Below are 18,934 nucleotides of genomic sequence, written 5' to 3'. Positions count from 1 at the left end.
CCCATTAGGTTTTTCAACCTTTGTTTATGATCATGGATCAATTAACTACATCATCTTTAGTTCTTCAGATGTGGATTGCAACAGAATTCATATTCTGTTACCTCTACCTGTGTCTCTAAGGCTGCTTCTCAAGCTTGACAAATGATGGTATGTTCCCCCTTTGCAGTGGGACAAGAAGTAGACATCTCAGCATTTTGAAGACATTCAGTATATAGTGTTTACCAGAGCAAGCCAGACAGTTAAATGAGCCGTCAGCAAAAGGGATTCTTTTAACTTCATTAGTAGGTGGCAAATTCCTCTAACTTGGTTATTAAATCTTCTTTCTCTACCCCCACCTCAGCAGTCAGGCATGCTAGCCATGGCTCCAAACCTTGCAAGACAGGTTAGGCTGCTGCTGGCTATCATGGTATAAGGGGGATGCCTGTCTGTCTCCTCCTAGAGACTGAGCCAGCCTTGCTAATTAAGAGCAAGCATATCATGGAAGTTTCATGGGCAAGAACACAGAGCCTATTTTGGACCCTTTCCCATTGGCCCCAGCAAGTAGCAATCAATGACTTGCAGGAAGAATGAGCCTCAGCCAAGAGCTGAGGGGACTCTGCTGTGACTTGTGCCTCTATGATTCTGTCCCAGAGGCTGTGGTGGTCAGATTACCCCAAACTGAATGTTGTCCACATCTCACGGAGAATGTGATGGAGGAATCTAGCTTCACTCTCTGTGTTCTTCACCTCCAGGCACCTTCTAAGCTGGCTCCTAAGACTCTGTGATCATGTGCTTCTCTTAGCTTGTAGATACCACAACAGTGTCTAAGTGGCTTCCTTTCCAATCTCCCATTCACATTCAGGCACAGCTCCGCTCTGGCTGGGTTTCCCTGACAACAATAAGCATGATGTGGCTGAATCTTATGTCAGACCTCCATGGACAAGGCTCTGCCAGAAGCCAGGCAGTCTCATGGGTAGACCAGATGTGCTGTCTCCACCCCACCCTTGTCCATAGGTATCTAAGTAGGTTAAGATCTCTCTCTCTCTCTCTCTCTCTCTCTCTCTCTCTCTCTCTCTCTCTCTCCCTCCCTCCCTCTCTGTTTCTCGAAGACAGGGTTTCTCTGTGTAGCCCTGCCTGTCCTGGAACTCAATCTATAGACCAGGCTGGCCTTAAACTCGTAGATCTTCCTGTTTCTGTCTCCCAAGTGCTGGGATTGAAGACGTGTACTGCCACTGCCTGGCCAGAAGTATGTCTCTGGAGCTACCTGATGTCCTGCAGAAGTAACAGTAGAGGATGATCTCATTATGATAGATTTGTTTCATTTTTATGCCTAATTGATCCTTTAGAAGATGCTTCTTTCTAGTCGTGAATACTCTGGCATATGACCTATAGTAGTTCCTCTCAGTAAAGGTTTTGTCGTTATTCTCTAAGGACCTGGGCTGGTCCTCTGACTTACTTGGGCCAATACAATGTCATGGAAATGATGAGGTACCAGATCAAACCCAAGTCTCCAGGATCCTGTCCCTTTATTTCTTGTATGTTTGGATGGCCATGAAAACATGCATAGGCTGGACACTGGAATCACGTGAATGAAATCTAGTCTTCTCTGATGCCTGACCTGAGTGGCTTACAGCGGTAAAAAGATATGAGACTGGCTAAGGTCAGGAGGGCCCCATCACTGATCTCCCAGACATGTGAACAGAGAATGCTTACTGTGATATATTACCCAGGCTTAGGGACTGTTCGTTGGTTATATAGCACCAATACAGGCAGGGGTACTGGACCAGCTCATGAAAGAGTTATTAGGAACAACTTTTTCTGCTAAAGCAGGCTCCTGTACACTGTTCATCTCTTGTATGGCTCTGAGCTAAGTTTCTTCCATGGGTTTTTAACTCTATAGAGATGCCTGATGTCTTTGTAGAAACAGAATAGGTAGGTACACATGAGGAGAAAAGGAATCAAGCAGATGGGAGCCAAAGCCCACAAATGTGACTCCTTGTATTTCCAAAGATTTGGATAACACTGTTGCTATGCAGATAGAGCAGGTCACTGCATGGACCAACATTCATCATGCTGACATTGGACAGAGTTCTTCTCCATATATAGTGGTTAGTGAACGCATAGATAGTTGAAAGGGTTGCTAATGAGCAAAGGCAGTGTTTTGCTCTCCTAATATCAATATGGGTTAGAAACATAGATAAAACTGTGACAGAACACATCCCAGAGTCCAAGACCCTGTGCTCTGGCAACTGTAGGACTATTGTTCTCTTTAGTTGAAGTCTCTAATCTCTGACACACAAAGATAAAGCTAATCTCTACTTTTTTTTTTTTTTTTTTGGTTTTTCGAGACAGGGTTTCTCTGTGTAGTCCTGGCTGTCCTGGAACTCACTCTGTAGACCAGGCTGGCCTCAAACTCAGAAATCCGCCTGCCTCTGCCTCCTAAGTGCTGGGATTAAAGGCGTGTGCCACCACCGCCTGGCAAATCTCTACCTTTTAAAACATTGTACAGACTAGACTCAGTCACTTGCACCTGTAGTCTTAGCATTTGGCAGGCTGAAGCAAGCATCATCCAGACTAGCAGGAGTTTGAAGCTAGTCTGAAATACATGGTGAACTCCAAGTGGTCATCTGGGCTACACAGCAAGACAATTTCTGAACAAAATCCACAACTAACCAACCGAAACCCAAAACCAAACGTAAATAGACAAAGCCAGCAAAACTGAAACAAACAAGCAAAACCCAAAAGGACCAGGATCAAGAGTTTGTAAGACAGACCCTGGGTGTCTGGGTGTTTGATTATGTGTCTGGCCTTATATCCTGACAGTGATTGAATGATATACACTTTACTGATGTTCCTTTGGTCATCAAGGCCGTCCATCAGTCAGTCTCAGTGATTGTACTTCCTAGAGTTGAGTCTTAGAGATTAATTTATAGACAGGAAGGACATAACCATGTTGGCTCTAGTTTCCCAGTGAAACAGATTTCTTCTGCTTCTTTCTCACCTTAACTCAGTCTTTGACTCTAGAGCTCTGACATGCCCTGTGTGCCTTCAGAACAATGGATACCTTCAGTTGGCTCCTAGTCTCAAAGGCTCCTGTGACTTTGCCTCACAGATGTGTCTGTCTCAGTTGCTGGCATGCATGTCCAGAGAGGCCTCTGTTTTGGCTGTAGAAGGACTATTGTGTACTTCTGGCCAGCGACAGAATGAGAACAGAGGAGGTTTCAGAGGCAGCTGCTGAGAGAGCAGCTGTGTGGTGCACTGGGTCTTCCTCACTGGGACTCCCAGGCTCCAAAGGGGTATTCATCAGGGAGGGGGCCAAAGCACAGTCGGACTCTGGGGTGAGCAGCTGGGAGGGGTCTAAGTGTCTGAGTGAATGTAGTCATTTTCTCTCTTCTTACAAGACTGCTGTGATTTAAGTCATGAGCACTGGCAAGTTCTGAAAGCCAATTGTAGAGGAATGCAGGGTTTATAAACATGGGATATGTTGGCTGAGCCTTAGAAAAAGAAGGCTTCTCATTGACAAAGGCATCTTTTCAGAATTATCTTTCGATTGGGAAGCGCAAATTCTACAAGGAGCCTTGTGAGCCCTTGTGACTTAGTTTCTGAGACACCTCCAGGTGAAAAATATGGACTCTGAGGTGATCTCTCGGCCCCGATCCTTCCAGATAGACCCTTTGCAGCTGAGGTAAGGGAAGGGCGACTTACAGTGCAGTTTATACTCACTATGTGGCCTCTGGATCAGCAGCAGTAGTTGGGAACTAAGTGGAAATGCTGATTCCTGGGCCTTTGCTAGACCTTGGCAACGGGAGCCTCAGGGAATGAATGCAGTCTGCCTTCCAGGCGGCACAGGAGTGGCCCAGGAATATATTACACACAGTAGGGACTTGCTTTCCATGGTGTGTGTCATTCCTGGCATTTAGAAAACAGTCATTTCAACTTTGGTCTGTCTGCCAGGGAGTCCCCTGCTGGTAGTTTCTTTGTTGTCTTGGTCACAGCAGCATCCTGTTCCAGGAACTGGCTTCAAGAGGACTCTGGAGATTTTAAATCATGCTATAGGTTCACTCTAGGTTTTTAAAGCTTCCATCTGTAGTTGACACATTACTGGATCAATGTGGCATTGGCAGAGGACATCACACAGTCAAGGCTAACTTCAGAATTGAATGGGAAGTACACTCTATTCTGTTGTACCTCCTAAAAGCACTGGCCCATGGGAAAGCATCCCTGCTGGCTAGAATCCTAGATCGTGTGTGGTCCTTGGCACTCCTGGTGAGCGGAGCTGTGCACTACGTTACAGACACCCTGTAGGGGTCAAGAGCTTCAAGTTCACAGCCACCCACTAGCCCTTTGCATCCTACTGACCTTTGGATCTAAGCCACCCATCCCCAGATCTTCTTTGACCTATCTTTTAACTAAAAACACACTGATGCTAACATCCATCCACAGAGTATACACCGCAGGTATCATACAGGCAGGAAGCGGCTGTCTACCTGTAGGAAGCCTTGTAGCTCCCTCCCAGTCCCCTCTCCCCATCTCCCAGGCAACTCTCTCCTGACTTTCCACAGCCTTAAACGATTCTTTTACACTCATTCATTCAGTCAGTATTCACCAGCCAGGCACTGGGACCCCTCAGTCCTGGCAGATGGTGTTAGAGATCCAAACCCAAAAGTAGGTCCTACTGGGCATGCTGTCCATTGGTATTTTCCCTCTAAGTTACTGAAGATCTCAAGGATTCAACTTGGTGAATACTGTCTTAATTGCCTGCTTATTTACACACAGCCAGTATTTCCTAATAAGCCAGAAGTCTTTGCTGCTTGACACAGGAGGGGCAAGTGGTCCTCCCAGAAGGGATTGGTCTCCTGTGGTGTTAAAAGCCACCCGGAGTAGGAGTAGCTGACAATAGAGCGAGCTTTTGTTCATCTACCTCAGGGCTCTGCTCTTTGTTTAGTACCCAGCCTCATCCTTCCAGGCACTCAAGGACCCACAAACTGGTTCCTTCTAGGATGCAGAGTGGGATGCACCTGCTGGCTTGTTTTAACATTGGCTGGCAGTATCTCTTATGCAGGTCCCATGATTTGAAAATGAGGGGCAGACTTTCCATCCTTTATCAAGTCACCAAAGGACTTAACAGGAGAGGCAGAGGGATAGCTAATCTCCCAAAACTCCCCCAAAGCCCTCTATACCAGACATTCTATACAAGTGTTCAAAACCAGCACTTGGCTTTCTAGTTTCTGTGCCACATCCTTGCCAAATTCCGAGTGGGTAGGTCAGGATACCATCTGACTGCATCATTAACTCTCAGCTCCAAGCGTACTGCTGGGGACCGCAGTGAGAGTGAGCAGGGGGCCTGGATAGGTCTGGAGCACTGTGGGCAAGGGCTCACCACATCCTTTTGGGGTAACATCTCCAACAAATTGTACTTTGGGTATATTTTTATAACCTGCTGGCTTCTAAATTACAGCCATGCTGAATTAGAGTACAGTAAATATGCGATTGCTTATTTCCTTCTGCTGAGTGTAAAATGAACTTGTTTCCTGGGCCAGGGCTTTGAAACATTGCGCTTCTGGTAAAAAAGAAAATGGCAAAGTATTGATTTCAAAGCCAAAGCAAAGGTTCGTGGCCTTCCTGAGTAACCATAATCTAGCACCAGGAGGAAGCGGGAAAGGAAAGATTAAATTGAGAAAACATACCAAAAGCAGCCAGCATGCCTGCTCAGTCTGTCACATGCCTCCGGTCAACTAAGGGTGGAAAAAATAGGATGGTGGCAGTCATGGCTCCTGGCCTTCTGTAAATGACTATCCCAGGAAGATCCAAAATGCCCCTGGACATGGACAAGCAACATAGAAACTAAGCATGGATGGGCTCCTGGCACAGCTGAGGTACACAGAGTTCCTGGTTACGAATCTCAGCATGGACCTAACTTGCACTGACATGGACCTGGGATGCTTACAAACCTAGGGCATCAGATTCCAAGGGGAGAGCCAGACTGTGTATTTTTTGTCAGCTCCCCCAGGAAATCCTTACCTGCTCTGTGAATGGAAAGCTTACACACAAAGATCTACATGTAGCAAGCAGGTCCGCTAGAAAAGAGCCACCAGGATTTTAAAAAAGGGTTATGGTTAGCTGCTCATTCTCTCCTTTAAGGGAAAAACTGCAGTTTTCTGTCCGTCTCCCATGTCCACCACAGTAGTTTCAGGATTACAAAGCCAGGGATCAAACTTCTCTCAGAGCACTGACATCTGACAGGAAAGGGCTCAACACATTTTTGTATTTGGGCACTTGTGTCAGCCATGTGTTCCAGATAAGATTTCTCCAGAAGCAAACTACCTTGCCGTGGTGAGAGGTTCACCACGTGTCCTGACAGCAGTTGGACACATTGTCAGTGTCACTTTCTGATATCAGGGTCAGAGTTCCCACTGTATTGTCTTAGGGTAAATTCCAGCCTTCAGCTGTTCCATTTCCAGGGGAAAGGTTTCTAGGACATTGGCATCACCTATAGGTTTGGTTTCCTCTTCCTTTACCAGAAGATAAAGCCAGTTGTCTCCTCCCTTGGACTGTGCTTCCTTAGGGACCTGGCCCACGTCTCCTTTCAGAGTCCCTTTACAAAGTTGTGCCTCCGTAAACCACACAAGGCTTTACCGACGGGAATAATCAGCCTTATGTGTACAATGTGTGGCGATCTCAAGATAAAAAGCATTCGAGGTGCCGGTATTATGAGAGCAAACATGGCCTGCGCCAGCGCAGTACTCAGAGGTTAGATACACAGTGTGTAGGACTTTACTCAAAGATAAAATAAGCACTTGTTTTTATCAGAGCACAAGGGCTCCTTTCGTTTTCCTCATTCATTTACAATATTTTTTTAAGCTTTTTTTTTTTTTTTTGGGTTACTGCTGTGGATTGAACTCAGGACTGTGTGCAAGTTAGGTAAACACAACTACTCTGTTAAAAGACTCCATCTGGGGCCACATTCGCAGTATTGATGCGTTTTACTTCTCAGAAAAACAAAATCCGCAGGATCAGAAACCTCCTGAGAAATAGCTCTTTGCTCAAATGGCATTTTGGGCCATTAAGGGAGAAACAAAGCCCAGAACCACTTCCCTTCACAGATGTCCCCCACCCTCCATTAATCTATTGTGCCCCTTTCTGGTCCATGGGACTTTGGCTTTAATAACTTCCTGAGCCAAAATTTAGCCTGAATCCCAGAGCTCGCAGCTCTGTCTGGGGAAGGAGAGAACAGATTGGGAGTCCCAGTCTCTGTAACTTCATTTTTACAGTGAGGACACAGATGAGGACAGATTTCTGTCCCAGAAGCTCCAGGGCTCCTGCAGAGAGTGTTTAGCTGGCCCAGGCCGAACTGAATCCATCCCCACAACTTCTCTCATGACTCCTCCAACAGTTTCTGTAGAAGATGCAAAACTTTCAAAAAGTCTGTCTGGCTTCCTTTTCCTGTTTAGCCAACCACAGGTAGTTGCATCCCCAAATAGTTCAGGACTAGCTAACATTCATGCATCTGGGAAGAATCAACTCTGGGGGCTCCTTGGAGGTTACCTGCCTGGTAGTGGTGTGTAAGGTTTTAAATTTCAGTGCTGTGACATGCAGCCTTTGGGGTGTGGAACCTGTGTCACAGACTCAAGCACCCTCAGAGACTGCCCCCCCTTGGAGCCTGAGAAGCCCAAATCATCCATCACCATTTGTGGCCACTGCTGTTAGTCATCCGGGCCAGGCAGACAGCTGTCAGTGATGAACAGGGGCAATCGACAGAGCTTAATGAAATTTTATTTTGAAAATATGGCAAGAGTCTAAGGCACTTCAAACATTTAAATACATATACAGGACCAAAGTAAACGCGGCATGATGGAAATACACAGAGAGCTACACTCTGCCTCCGTAGACGCAAATCTGGAACCCAACCCTCTAACCTAATTCAAACCGTTATCACCAGATATAGACATGGTTGGGCAGTAGCTTAAAACGTAACATTAGCTCTTTATGACTGTACTGTGGAATATAAAAGTTGAAAATACTGTTGTCAATTTCATATAATAGAAGTCTTTTATATAAAAAGCCATATAATACATCCACCTAGATAAACCAACTGAAAATATTTCTTGCTGTAAGTTTATATGGTTCGAGAGTTCCATCTTCTATTTTTAAGCAGGAAATTTGTCAGCCTGGGGAGGGGGGAGGTGCAAGTTGCTGATAATCAAAGTCCTCTCCCTCAAGGTTCTTATTTTAAAAGACAAAAGAGAAGTGAACAGAAGCACCCTGGAATGGAATACTGGACGGGCTTCCCAACCGCTCCACACTTAGTAAGTTATTAAGTACTTGTGGAAAAATTCGAAACTACAATGCCAGAGAGAATCTGACATTTGCTTCCATGGTAGAAATGGCCGGGTCAGGCCAGCCTACCATTACCTACCACTGCAAATAACGGAGCCAGAGCAGCAGCAGCCACAGAGGCGGGTCTAAACCCTACAAGAGCGGAGGGCTAGAGAGGTGGCCTGCACCTAGCTTAGCCATTTCCCAGTAGCTTTGCTTTCCCTGAAAAAGCATCAGCCTTCAGCCTGCTCCTTTACACTTCTGTTTTGCTGGTCAGCTTGGCATGGTCCATATACATTCAGTATCTGTCACCCCAACAGGAATAACTAGCAGCTTCATGGTGGTACACATGAGGGCCGTGTTTACATAATCAGTCAAAAGAACCTCGGTGAGTGGGACCAGGAGATGTCTTTCGTCCAAGCCTCGGGGTGCCCTAGAGACCAGGAAAGAGGGGAAAAGTGGAGGTTAATGAGTGACTTCAGGCAGATGTGTTCCCCCAGACGTTGGTTCATCACAGCTGACAACCATCTGTGTGCCGGAGCCAGGCGATCTCTTCCTGAGAATGTGGGACAGATGTCCACCCTCTGCAGGCATGGCTCTAAAGTCAGCCAGGCTAAGCAGGGATTGTCCAGCTGTCCTAGGAAGTCAGCCTCCCTCCCATTCGAAGTAAATTCTGAGCTGATGAGCAGCCTGCTGACAGCTTTAGAAACAGTGTCAAGAACACAGTGACATGTAGCCCGGAGCTCAACCTGTGCTGTTTGGATCATTATGCTTAGAATTAGCTCCCTGTGAGAGCTGCTGTCCCCCAAGGATGACTGGGACCCAGCCTTTCCTGGCACAGGGTAGAAATGATGAAAACTTAAGCTCTGGGCTAAAAATCCCATATTCAGAATTAACATAAGACCCCTGTGGCCTTATCATTCCCCTGGGAAGGGGCCTGCCAGCCTGTGGATTCCATCCTATTTGTAAATGCCAAATGCCTGCTACTGACCGGAGACTGGGCTTTCGAGAAGTTGAGGTGGGCATACAGAAGAACGGCAATGTCCTTGTGTCCAGCTTCCAGGGCTATGGAGAGAGCGGTGCTGCCATCCTAAAGAGGAAACGAAAACAACAGGCCAGGCTGAGTCTCTCAAAACTCCATCAGCCAGAAGGTAGCAAGCTGAGAAAGTTCCCCAAGTCTAGCCATCTGCTCCGTGCTTCAGGCAGCGTTTCTGGATCTAACCTGCTGGGTTGTGAATGTGGAGGCGAGCGAGTCTAGTCCATAAGAAGTCAAGGAGAGTCGCTCTTTCTCCTTGGCTTTGCCTATCAGCACTGGCACAGGGATGTGTACACCAAGGTCCTTAAAAACTGAAGGCTGTCCACAGAGAGCCCCTATCCAATTGTCCCACTCGCCAGAGAGGCAGTAAGGACAGGAGGGGCAGAAACTGTAGTCTCTTTTCTTATAATCACAAATGGCCAGGTAAGAACTAGGGTATGTGTGGATTGGTCTAGCCTTCCTCTGAACAAGGAAGCTGTGGTCTTGTAGCCTATAGCACCTCTGCTGAATGTTGGGTCAAATCCACACGTAAGCACTCTATCCTGGATGTTTGCCTGCAAATACGTATCTCCTGGAAATACCAGGGGGAAACATTGCAACGGAAAAGAAGCATTTTTGGGGAGGGCAGCTGTTTGATTTTTATGAAATTGCAGAGTCTGAAATGGATGTGAAGCAGTTAAGGCAAAGGACAGCACAGTTTGTCCCCTGTCTGGTTTTGAAGTAAGGAGTCTCCTTTGGTTACAGCCACAGGAAACGATTCCCTCGTGGGTTGAATAGTAGCATCCTGCCCTCCTACACTGGGAATCCAGGGAGCAGCTTTTCTTCCGGAGGTCAGGTTAATGCTGTCCTACTTGTGTATAAGGATAAGGAAGTGGGCAATTAGCTGGGTAGCCAGGATTTCTGCAAGTCCCTGTCACACTACAGACTTGTACAAAGCAACAAGTTTTCAGAGAGAAAGCAATTGAGCAAAACCTTAAAACACATGCAACAGAGACCATAGTGGGGGAAAAGTAAGCAGTGAACACACGCTCCCTGAAGAAGTGAATGGAACTGCATTGTCCCTGGAGGTGGGAGGGAATGGCCCTTCTACCCAGCAGGGACCTCCCCTGCTTTGCTTGTTGGTGTGAGCCCGGTAGGATCTGAGCTTTATGGCAAAGAAGGATATTTCCCCTCTAACTTTATGGTGTTTTGAAACGAAGGATGCTCTAGTTTGAACCAGTGTTCGGCAGAGATAAACTTTCAAAATGAGAACCAGCCTGGCCTGACCTCCATGACCCAGCATTGCTTCCACAGCCCAAGTGCCAGTCCTATGCTCTCAGCCTGCAAGCACGGTCTCTCTGGCCTGTGCACTCATGCCTCAGAATGCTCCATGCAAGGTTTATCTTGGAATGGGACAGGGAGTTCAGTGAGAAGGTTAGTTTGGTGATGATGGAAACAGACCAAGCAGAAGTGGAAAAATGTACTCAGAATGGCCAAAGGATTTGTGGACTTCCTAGCTTATGTGTCACAGATTATTCACATTGATGAACCACTCAAGGGAGAAAACCCAAGCTTCTACTGAGGGACTGCCTCTGCGAGTTTGATTTTGTAGGGCCAATCTGTTCACCCCCATTAGGAGTGCTGGGTCTCACCTTCTTCCTTGCACAAACTCGAGGGTGAGGTCCATTTATGTATTTATTTTTGCTTTTGGCTAATGCAATATCACACTATACATGGTAAACACTGCTGAGCTGTGCTATGAAGGGAAGAGGCCTGGATACCAACACCAGTCCATGAGGAACGGGAAAGCGGGCCCACACCCGCTCCTGGCTGGAGGCCCAGTGGTACTCACATTGTCCTCCAGGTGGCCATTGCAGCCCGGCTGGGCCAGCAGCAGCTTCACAATCTCCACATGCCCATGTTCACTGGCACACATGAGGGCAGTGGAGCCCTCGTCGTCCTGGATGTTGACGTCAGCCCCACAGGCCAGGAGGCCCTTCACCATGTCTATCCGTCCATGACTGACAGCCAGCATGAGGGCTGTCTGTCCTGCCTATGAGAGAAACGATGGTCAGAGTCAGAAGTGCACATTGGGCAGGAGAAGGCTGGGGGTGGGTAGACTAGACGACACACAAAGGCACTGGCACTATGAGCTAAGGACGAGCACAGAGGAAGGAGTCAGGCTTTCATCTGAGCTCTGTGGCCATCTCAGTACAGCAAGGTAGATAGTTCCAAAGAGGTTTAAGGTAAACTTGTGAACACATTTAGGCTTAGAGCTCTGGCATGAAGCCAAAACAACAAGATAACTGCAGTTAGTAGGCAATGAGTGTAAGATGAGGACCCCAAACAGGTAGGGACCCTTGTGTGCAACCATGTTTAGTTTCCCTGCAAGCTTCCCAAGAGATCAGGCAAAGGAGGGAGAGGTTTGCAACATGGAGTTGAGCCCACGTGTCAGCAGGATGCTGGTCAGTACACAACTACAGCTGTCAGTGTGCTACCAGCAAAATGCCCTGTCAACCTGGTCATATGAGACACTGGCCAGGGTACCGATGGTGAGCGCGGTAAGCAAGGCACTAACCTGACTGGCCTTGGCGTTCACGTCTCCACAGCTGAAGAGTTCTTCTACAACCTGCATGTCCTTCTCTGCCTCCACGGCCGCGAGGGCAGCCAACATGATAGGCGTGTACCCTGCCTTGTTCTGGTGATCGACATTACACACGTCTACAAGAAAGAAATCTCTTTAGGGAGAGTGATCCAGAACCGTTAGTGTTCACTAGAGGTGTGGTGTTTACGAAAGTACCATGAAATGAGTGCCCTGAAGCTGACTAAAAAGGAAACAAAAATGTTTTAATGCTCTATGTCAGCAGGCTGGCGGCAGCAGACAAGACAGGAAGTTATCACAGGGCGCCCTGCTTGGGATAGGGTGATTATGGTGAGATAGCCTGGTGATGTATGAGGAGGTTCTCAGTGTGAACCTCAATCTGAAGTAGAAGCGCTAATGAGGAATCTAGACAGGCACGTGTTCAGAAACTCAATCACGTGGCTTCTAACCCTAGGGCTTGTGAGTGTAAGATCAATGTTAATGTTACAAGTCCTCTAAGAAACTGCCAAGGACCACCAGATTCCATGGGCTAGATCTCTCTTCTGTTCTTTAATTCTTGAGAAGCTTTCCAGGGCTTTAATGGCACGCCAGGATGAAGACTAGTGTTTAGGCAAGCAAGTACCAAGTTAAACACTTCAGATGAGACAAGACAAAAACTTGACTCGGGATCCCACTCTGTAACAAAATAACACAATGGGATGACCAGAAGGACCTATGTGTAAAAAGCAAAGGCTGTGTGGTGGCAAAATGGTATATGACACATATACGGGGGTGGGGGGGGGAGGGGCTCAGGATCTGAGCTCCTCAGCCCTTCAGTGCTGAAGCACCCAGAGTTACATTTTATGGAGCCAAAGGTTTACTCAAAATAGTAAGCAATAAAATGAAGTAAATGAAGTGCTGAACTAAGACCTTCTAACAGTGAAATCAAGTCAGTTTGCCAAGATATCCATTCTAGGGTTCTGAGAGCAGAGAAGACACCATTTCAAGAGCAATTCTGAACTCTTGTCCTGAGCTTCTCTGGGTATAATCCATGTCCCTATTTTAACAGCATCCCCAGATGTTTATAGTCTGGAGAGAAGGCGGCCTGTAACTCCTTCCTGTCATCAGATGGAAGTAGTTATCCCCTAACATGGGCACTGAAAGACTATGCTGTCCTGGGAGGCAGCTCAGTGGCAGAGTGTTTGTCCAGCATGCAGAAGGCTGTAGCTCCACCCATGCCTACATCCTCAAGAAAAGGGAATTCAGAAACCGAGAACAGTAGTGAATGGTATGTGTGCTTGGATTAGTATTTTTTTTTCCTGTACTAACAACTCCAAGATGGAGTGATGCATTATCAGGCCACCAGGTCAAGCAAGAGATGGTAAAGGAAACTGGACAATTTCATTATATAAATTAGGTTTGCCATTAACGTTCCCACTAGATTGGATGACTGTAGATTCTTTGTTAGTTGCATGTCAAAAATACTGTTTTGAAGATGAAAGTGATTTGGGGGGTCTGCCCCAGTTGAGCACATTGCTGAAGGCTCCCTTCCTCAAGGGACCCATCTGTACTGCCCTCTTACCTCACGGATAACGTGACCCACAACTACATTCTGGGATGGCATGTTCCTACTCCTGTTGTTATTAACAAGGTTCAGCGGTAACGGGAGACACTGCCTCTCGTTTCTGTGATTCTTCAGGAGACGTGTAGCTGGGCAGGGACAGTGATGACTCTATTGTGGCTTTACTAGTCCCTGTCTCAACTCCTCACTTCTGTACAGGCACATAGTGGCCGCAAACACAAGAGCTATGACTCTGGGCCTGTGAGCAGCTCTCTGCCTCCCAAACAGCCCAGCCAAGCCTGCATGATTCATCGGGGAACAAGCGTGAGTCACGGCTATTAGCAGGGGTACACCTCATTTGAAGACAGCTGACCTGCTTCGAGAATATCTTCACAAACTCCCTTCAAAATAGATGTGGATTCTGTTTCTTCATTGCCCAGGCCTGGTGAACCTCAAACCTCCCATCCATGACTCAAGAACAACATTCTTGCCATGTCATGTGGAGAAGCAATGAAAAGACTTGAGGAAGGCCAAAGAACTAGGGTAAGGGTCAACTGGCTTTATGAAGACAAGTCACAACCTGAGTGCTCTTAGGGGAACAACAGGGCAGTCTCTGTACCTGCATCCAGAAGCAGCTTGACAATCTGGAAGTTGGAAGCAGCTTGACAATCTGGAAGTTGGAGTGGGACACACTGTAGTGGAGGGCGGTGTTCCCATTGCCATCCGCCATGTTGATGATGTACCGGAGCACGTCTGGGGAGATAGCCTCGAACGCGGCGATGTAGTCACCCACCATGGCCGGCACAGCGGACTTCTGACTGGACACTCGGAACCACTCATGCTGGAGGGTGTTCAGACAGATCCTCTGCCAAAACACCAACTTGCTGTTAGTTCTATTTATAGCTCTCTCTTGAGTGAGACCGAAAGCCCAAGCAACCAGGCCTTTTATAGTCAAAGTGTGTGCTCTCAGCATCTGCTCTTAAAAGCTGGTGCAACCCAGCTTCTCAAGAGCAGCTTCAAACAACAAACTTGAACTCCTGGTTTTAAATCACCCTGTCCACACTGTGATCACTAAGAAAGAGGTCACAACAACGTGAAAGTGGGTTTAGAGCCAGATCCTGGAAATTCAATTCCGGACTCTACTTACTACTTATGAACGAATTATCCTGAGGCTCTTCCTTATTCTGAATCTTAGTTTCCATGTTTAAAAAAAAAAAAAAACCCAAACCACCACCACCACAAAAACCCTTTATTTTTATAGTATCTATAATGAGGTTAACACTTAGGCCTGCCTCTACTTATGAGCTGTTTGTATTAACTGAACTAACGGGTCTTTCTGCGATTGTTCATTGGAATAAGGGAGAAATCAACACACTAGCAACTGTGTTGCTTCCTGACCCAGACTGACTAACTCTGACTCTTCTACCCCACCAGGCTGACAGTTGAGACTGGCCAAGGCTACTACAGAGCAAGTTCCAGGCCAATGTGAGCTACACTGTGAGGTGCTGTCTCACAGAGCAAATTGGGACAATCTAAGTCTAACACTAGTAGTCTGACATGGTAGCTGCTACTCAGAGATACTTAGACTGTTTTTATATATTTATTATTTACTGTGTGTGGGCACGTTACAAGTATATGTGGAGGTCAGAGGACAACTTGAAGATGTTGGTTGTTTTCTGCCACAGCATGGGTCCTAGGGATCAAACTCAGGTTGTCAGGTTGTCAGCAAACATCTTTACTCACTCTCCTGAGCCATCTTGTAGGCCCCGGAGACTCATCTCTCATGGCCTCAGATACTGGAGCTGGGTTTGGCTTAGTGAGGTCAAATGGGGACATGTCCCTGTGTACTTGTCTGTGTTCAGGCCTATGACAGCCACAGCCAGCTTTTAACAAACCGTGCCAGGCCCATGGGATTCCAGCTATGTTTCTAGGATTATCTAACTCCTGAGGTCTCCTGTGGTTCTCGAGAGCCTTGTAAGTCACCTGAGGAGCAGCAACGGACTCAGATGATTCAGCCCCAGATGAACTAAACCTGCTGACACACAAAGACTCAGATCCAGGTTATTATCAAATTAGTGCGAGAAGCCACATATTCACAATACCCTGAAGATGGAGCTACCAATCACAGGCCTGATTGGGTCAAGCAGCTGCAGATCCAATTGTCAGTGCAGGAGTGAATCACCCGGCAGCACACCAGATTAGCCGCTGCCCCAGCAGTACCTGCATGTCCTGTCTGTGCTATTCCTGCCCAGTTAGACAACCACAGCCCCCACACTACCTGCTACTGAATTTACCCAGCTGTGAAATGACAGTGCAGTTTAAAAATAGTGGCCGTTGGCAATCCACACCAGAACCTAATATATACTTTCCTAACAGAAAGGAATGCCGACCTCAGCCCAGATAAGTTTCTTCTAAAAAACTACGCCTACTTTTTAAAATGTTCAGGGATGCTGCTCTTGGGGTCAGAGGGTTCTGTAGATAGAAGCAGAACATGGAGAGGGAAGGAGATTGCCTGCAATTAGCCTTCTCTTTCTCTCTGCCAAGTATGTGCGTCCCAGATGGCTTCACCACAAGGAAAGTACAGGGTGGGTAAAGGAGTGGACACTGGGCCTCAGGGAAGCGGTATATTCTCGGAGCTGGGTAGTACGAGCTCATCCTGCCGGCTATGCTAGAAGTCAGTGGCTCAGAGAGAAGCATGCACCATGGCTCAGGGGCAGGCTACCATGTTCCTGACCATGCTGCACCGGGGTGATGCTACATAGCTGGGGCCTTGGGGGGGATTGTTCCTATCACACAGACTTACCATATCTTTGCTGGCCAACGCTTTGGGGTCATTTATGTTATATTTCAATAAGTTGCAGGCAGACAACATCTTTTCACTTAATTCATACCTAAAGAGGAAAAAAAAACCCCACAAAACTCAGGATATGCCATAAAATAAAAGTGATTTTTCTCTCAGAGCCCACAACCAGGGCCATGGGCCAGCCTAGGCAGGTCATGATGACTGGATGGTGTTGACATCACCACATAAAGCAAGTACCTCTGCAATGAAGGTCTTGGCAAAAGCGTGACTTCCAGATACATTGCTCTGGCCTTTAGGACATTACAAAATAACATTTGAAAAATTTTATTCCTTTTATTGTAAGTGCTTCAAATTATTGTCTTGGCCAGGTGTGATGACGTACGCCTTTACTCTGAGTGCTTGGGGGTAAGTGGATCTCTGAGTTTGAAGCCAGCGTGGTCTACATAGTGAATTTCAGTGTAGTCAAGACTACACAGTAAGATCTTGTTCCCAACATATGTATATGTGTGTGTATACATATATATGTATATGTGTATATACATTTACTCTTAAGGAGCTAAAGAGGTTTAAATTACTATATTTCCATTATGTTGAACTCATCTCTAGTACTCAAGTGTTTGTCCAACACATACGAAAAGCCAAAAATCAAATGACATTGTAACTATCTCAATAAAGCTATTTGAAACTCAGAAGACATATCAAACCCTCTGGAAATACTTACCTTGTGTTGACAATGAGCTTCTATTTAATAAATGTAACAGAGTATTTGCTAAAATGTTCCAATTTATACTTTACAGAGTGAAAAAGCACACTGACGTTTCCATCTTTCCTCATTTTATAAGTGAAAAGTCCACCCTTACTAGTGATGTCGCAAACTCAACCCATTTCTAAGGTGCGTGTTCCAGCCAACCAGAGCATGTGGGATTACATATAATGGTCCCACACCTACTGTGTTCCTTGTCACTCAACAAGCAATAAAACTGAGAGTGTGACTGACACACATCACCTTTCCAGTTAATCATTTTTGGTTGAGGCTAAACTCTTTTTCTTCTCATACACAATGGTACTGCGATAACAAGTCTGTCATTTGCGTCAAGATTAAAAGCTGAAATCTTAAACAGAGTGTTGGTCATCAGAAAGGTCAGCTATGTCTTTGTATACACGGTGATGTGTTCGAACAATGGATGCTGTAGTGGACAGCAGCTCCAGACGCCAAACTAGACAGCAAAGAGCTACCAAAGTCCAGCAAGCAGACTAGCGACTAAGCCACTCTCATCACTGTGCTAAGAGATCGGAAAGACACCGAACCCTGCACTTGTATTCACTAGTACCTTGACCAGATGTACATGCTTCTGAGACACAGATTAAGACTAAATACACAGATACAGTTACAAACTACCTGAACCAGTTAATTCTATTGCCCAAGCACGCCACTCATGGGAGGAATCAGGGAGGGGAGGGGAATGTACCACACCTCTCTCTGATTTCTTCCTTCTCAGGTTCACATTCTGGAACCTGCACTTCATCTTCCACCCTGGCAGACTTGAAACCTTCAATATTAACTGCGTGATGCCCTTCCGCCATTCCCCGAGTGTTGTCGTCCTCCTCCTCCTCCTCTTCCTCCTCTTCTTCCTCAGGAGGAAACCCAATGGTGTCACACTCGTCATCTGACTCGGAAGAAGAGCTTCCATCCGAGCTGGAATCATCACTTGAAGTTGTCTCATACCTAGGTGGCAATTGGGATTTCAGGAGATGCAGGGTGTCCCCATAAAGACCCAGTGACAGACGTTCCTGGGAAGGGAAAGCTGCTGCCTGACCCCAGACACCTTGCCAGTGGTTTAGAGCCTGCACTTAGAAACTCAAAGCAAGGTCTATTTGAAGGTCTGGTGAGTTTACAATGGGCTTTGATTTCTAAGGGATAATTCCCAGTTGAAAACTGGTATCATATTAAAAAAAAAAAAAGAAAAAGCCCTGACACCACTAGGTCAGAATAAATTGAGAGGAAAATGACTTTAGAAAAACCAGATCTGCAGTTGTTCTCCATTCTTCTATTTGTCCCACCCATTCTCCCACTGTCAAAGTGAACAGATTATATAAGTAACCAATTGTTCCTTTGAAATCTTCTGGACCACATCATTCAATAAAACTGAAGATTTGTAAAACATGCACCATCATGTTAAATCTCTCTTGGTAGCCTCTTTGCTATAAATACCCAACGCTGCACTGTTGCTTTCTCATTGAGTAATCAACTAATTGCTTTGCTCCAACTTGGGGAGGACAAACAGGCTCAACCACCTGGGCCAATAACTACTAGGCATTCTATGTAGAAAGCAAGGAACCAGATTACTCTTCAGTTGAAACATCCCACAGTTTTGCTCCTGGACATCGAGAGCTAAGTCAAAAGCAATCCATTCCAGAGAAGTGGATGACCATCGCTGGGCCCTGGACCAATGCTGCCAGCCTCTTCTTGCCCCCTCCTGTATTCTAACATGTCCTCTCTAAATGAGAGCAGCAACCCTGATGGTTTTTTTGGTGAAGATGGTTTTGATTGGTCTTTTGTTCCAGGTCAGAGGTTAATGAGATGTCACGTTTGCAGCTTCAATGGGTATCCTTGAAAGAGGGACATATTCTTAAGGATAGCAAAAGGAGAGGAGAAGAGAAGCCCAGATGCACCTTTCT

At 46.4% G+C, this 18,934-nt stretch overlaps 1 protein-coding gene across 1 annotated transcript; it reads right to left on the bottom strand.

Annotated features, from left to right (window-relative positions):
* Positions 1–7,732: 7,732 nt before the first annotated feature.
* On the bottom strand, positions 7,733–18,096 carry LOC114615102 (KN motif and ankyrin repeat domain-containing protein 1-like). Its single transcript, XM_028760749.1, has 7 exons — positions 17,730–18,096; positions 16,256–16,343; positions 14,094–14,317; positions 11,889–12,048; positions 11,163–11,363; positions 9,287–9,385; positions 7,733–8,728 (listed from the first exon to the last, which is right to left on the bottom strand). Exons 1-7 carry the CDS (start codon positions 17,837–17,839, stop codon positions 8,666–8,668), a joined length of 945 nt encoding a protein of 314 aa, XP_028616582.1. The 5' UTR covers positions 17,840–18,096; the 3' UTR covers positions 7,733–8,665.
* Positions 18,097–18,934: the final 838 nt, after the last annotated feature.

Source organism: Grammomys surdaster, unplaced genomic scaffold, assembly GCF_004785775.1.
Source record: "Grammomys surdaster isolate TR1022 unplaced genomic scaffold, NIH_TR_1.0 126568, whole genome shotgun sequence".
Classification (NCBI taxonomy): Eukaryota; Metazoa; Chordata; class Mammalia; order Rodentia; family Muridae; genus Grammomys; species Grammomys surdaster.
The sequence above is the reverse complement of the archived record's forward strand: the minus strand, read 5'-3'. Positions and strand labels throughout refer to the sequence as shown.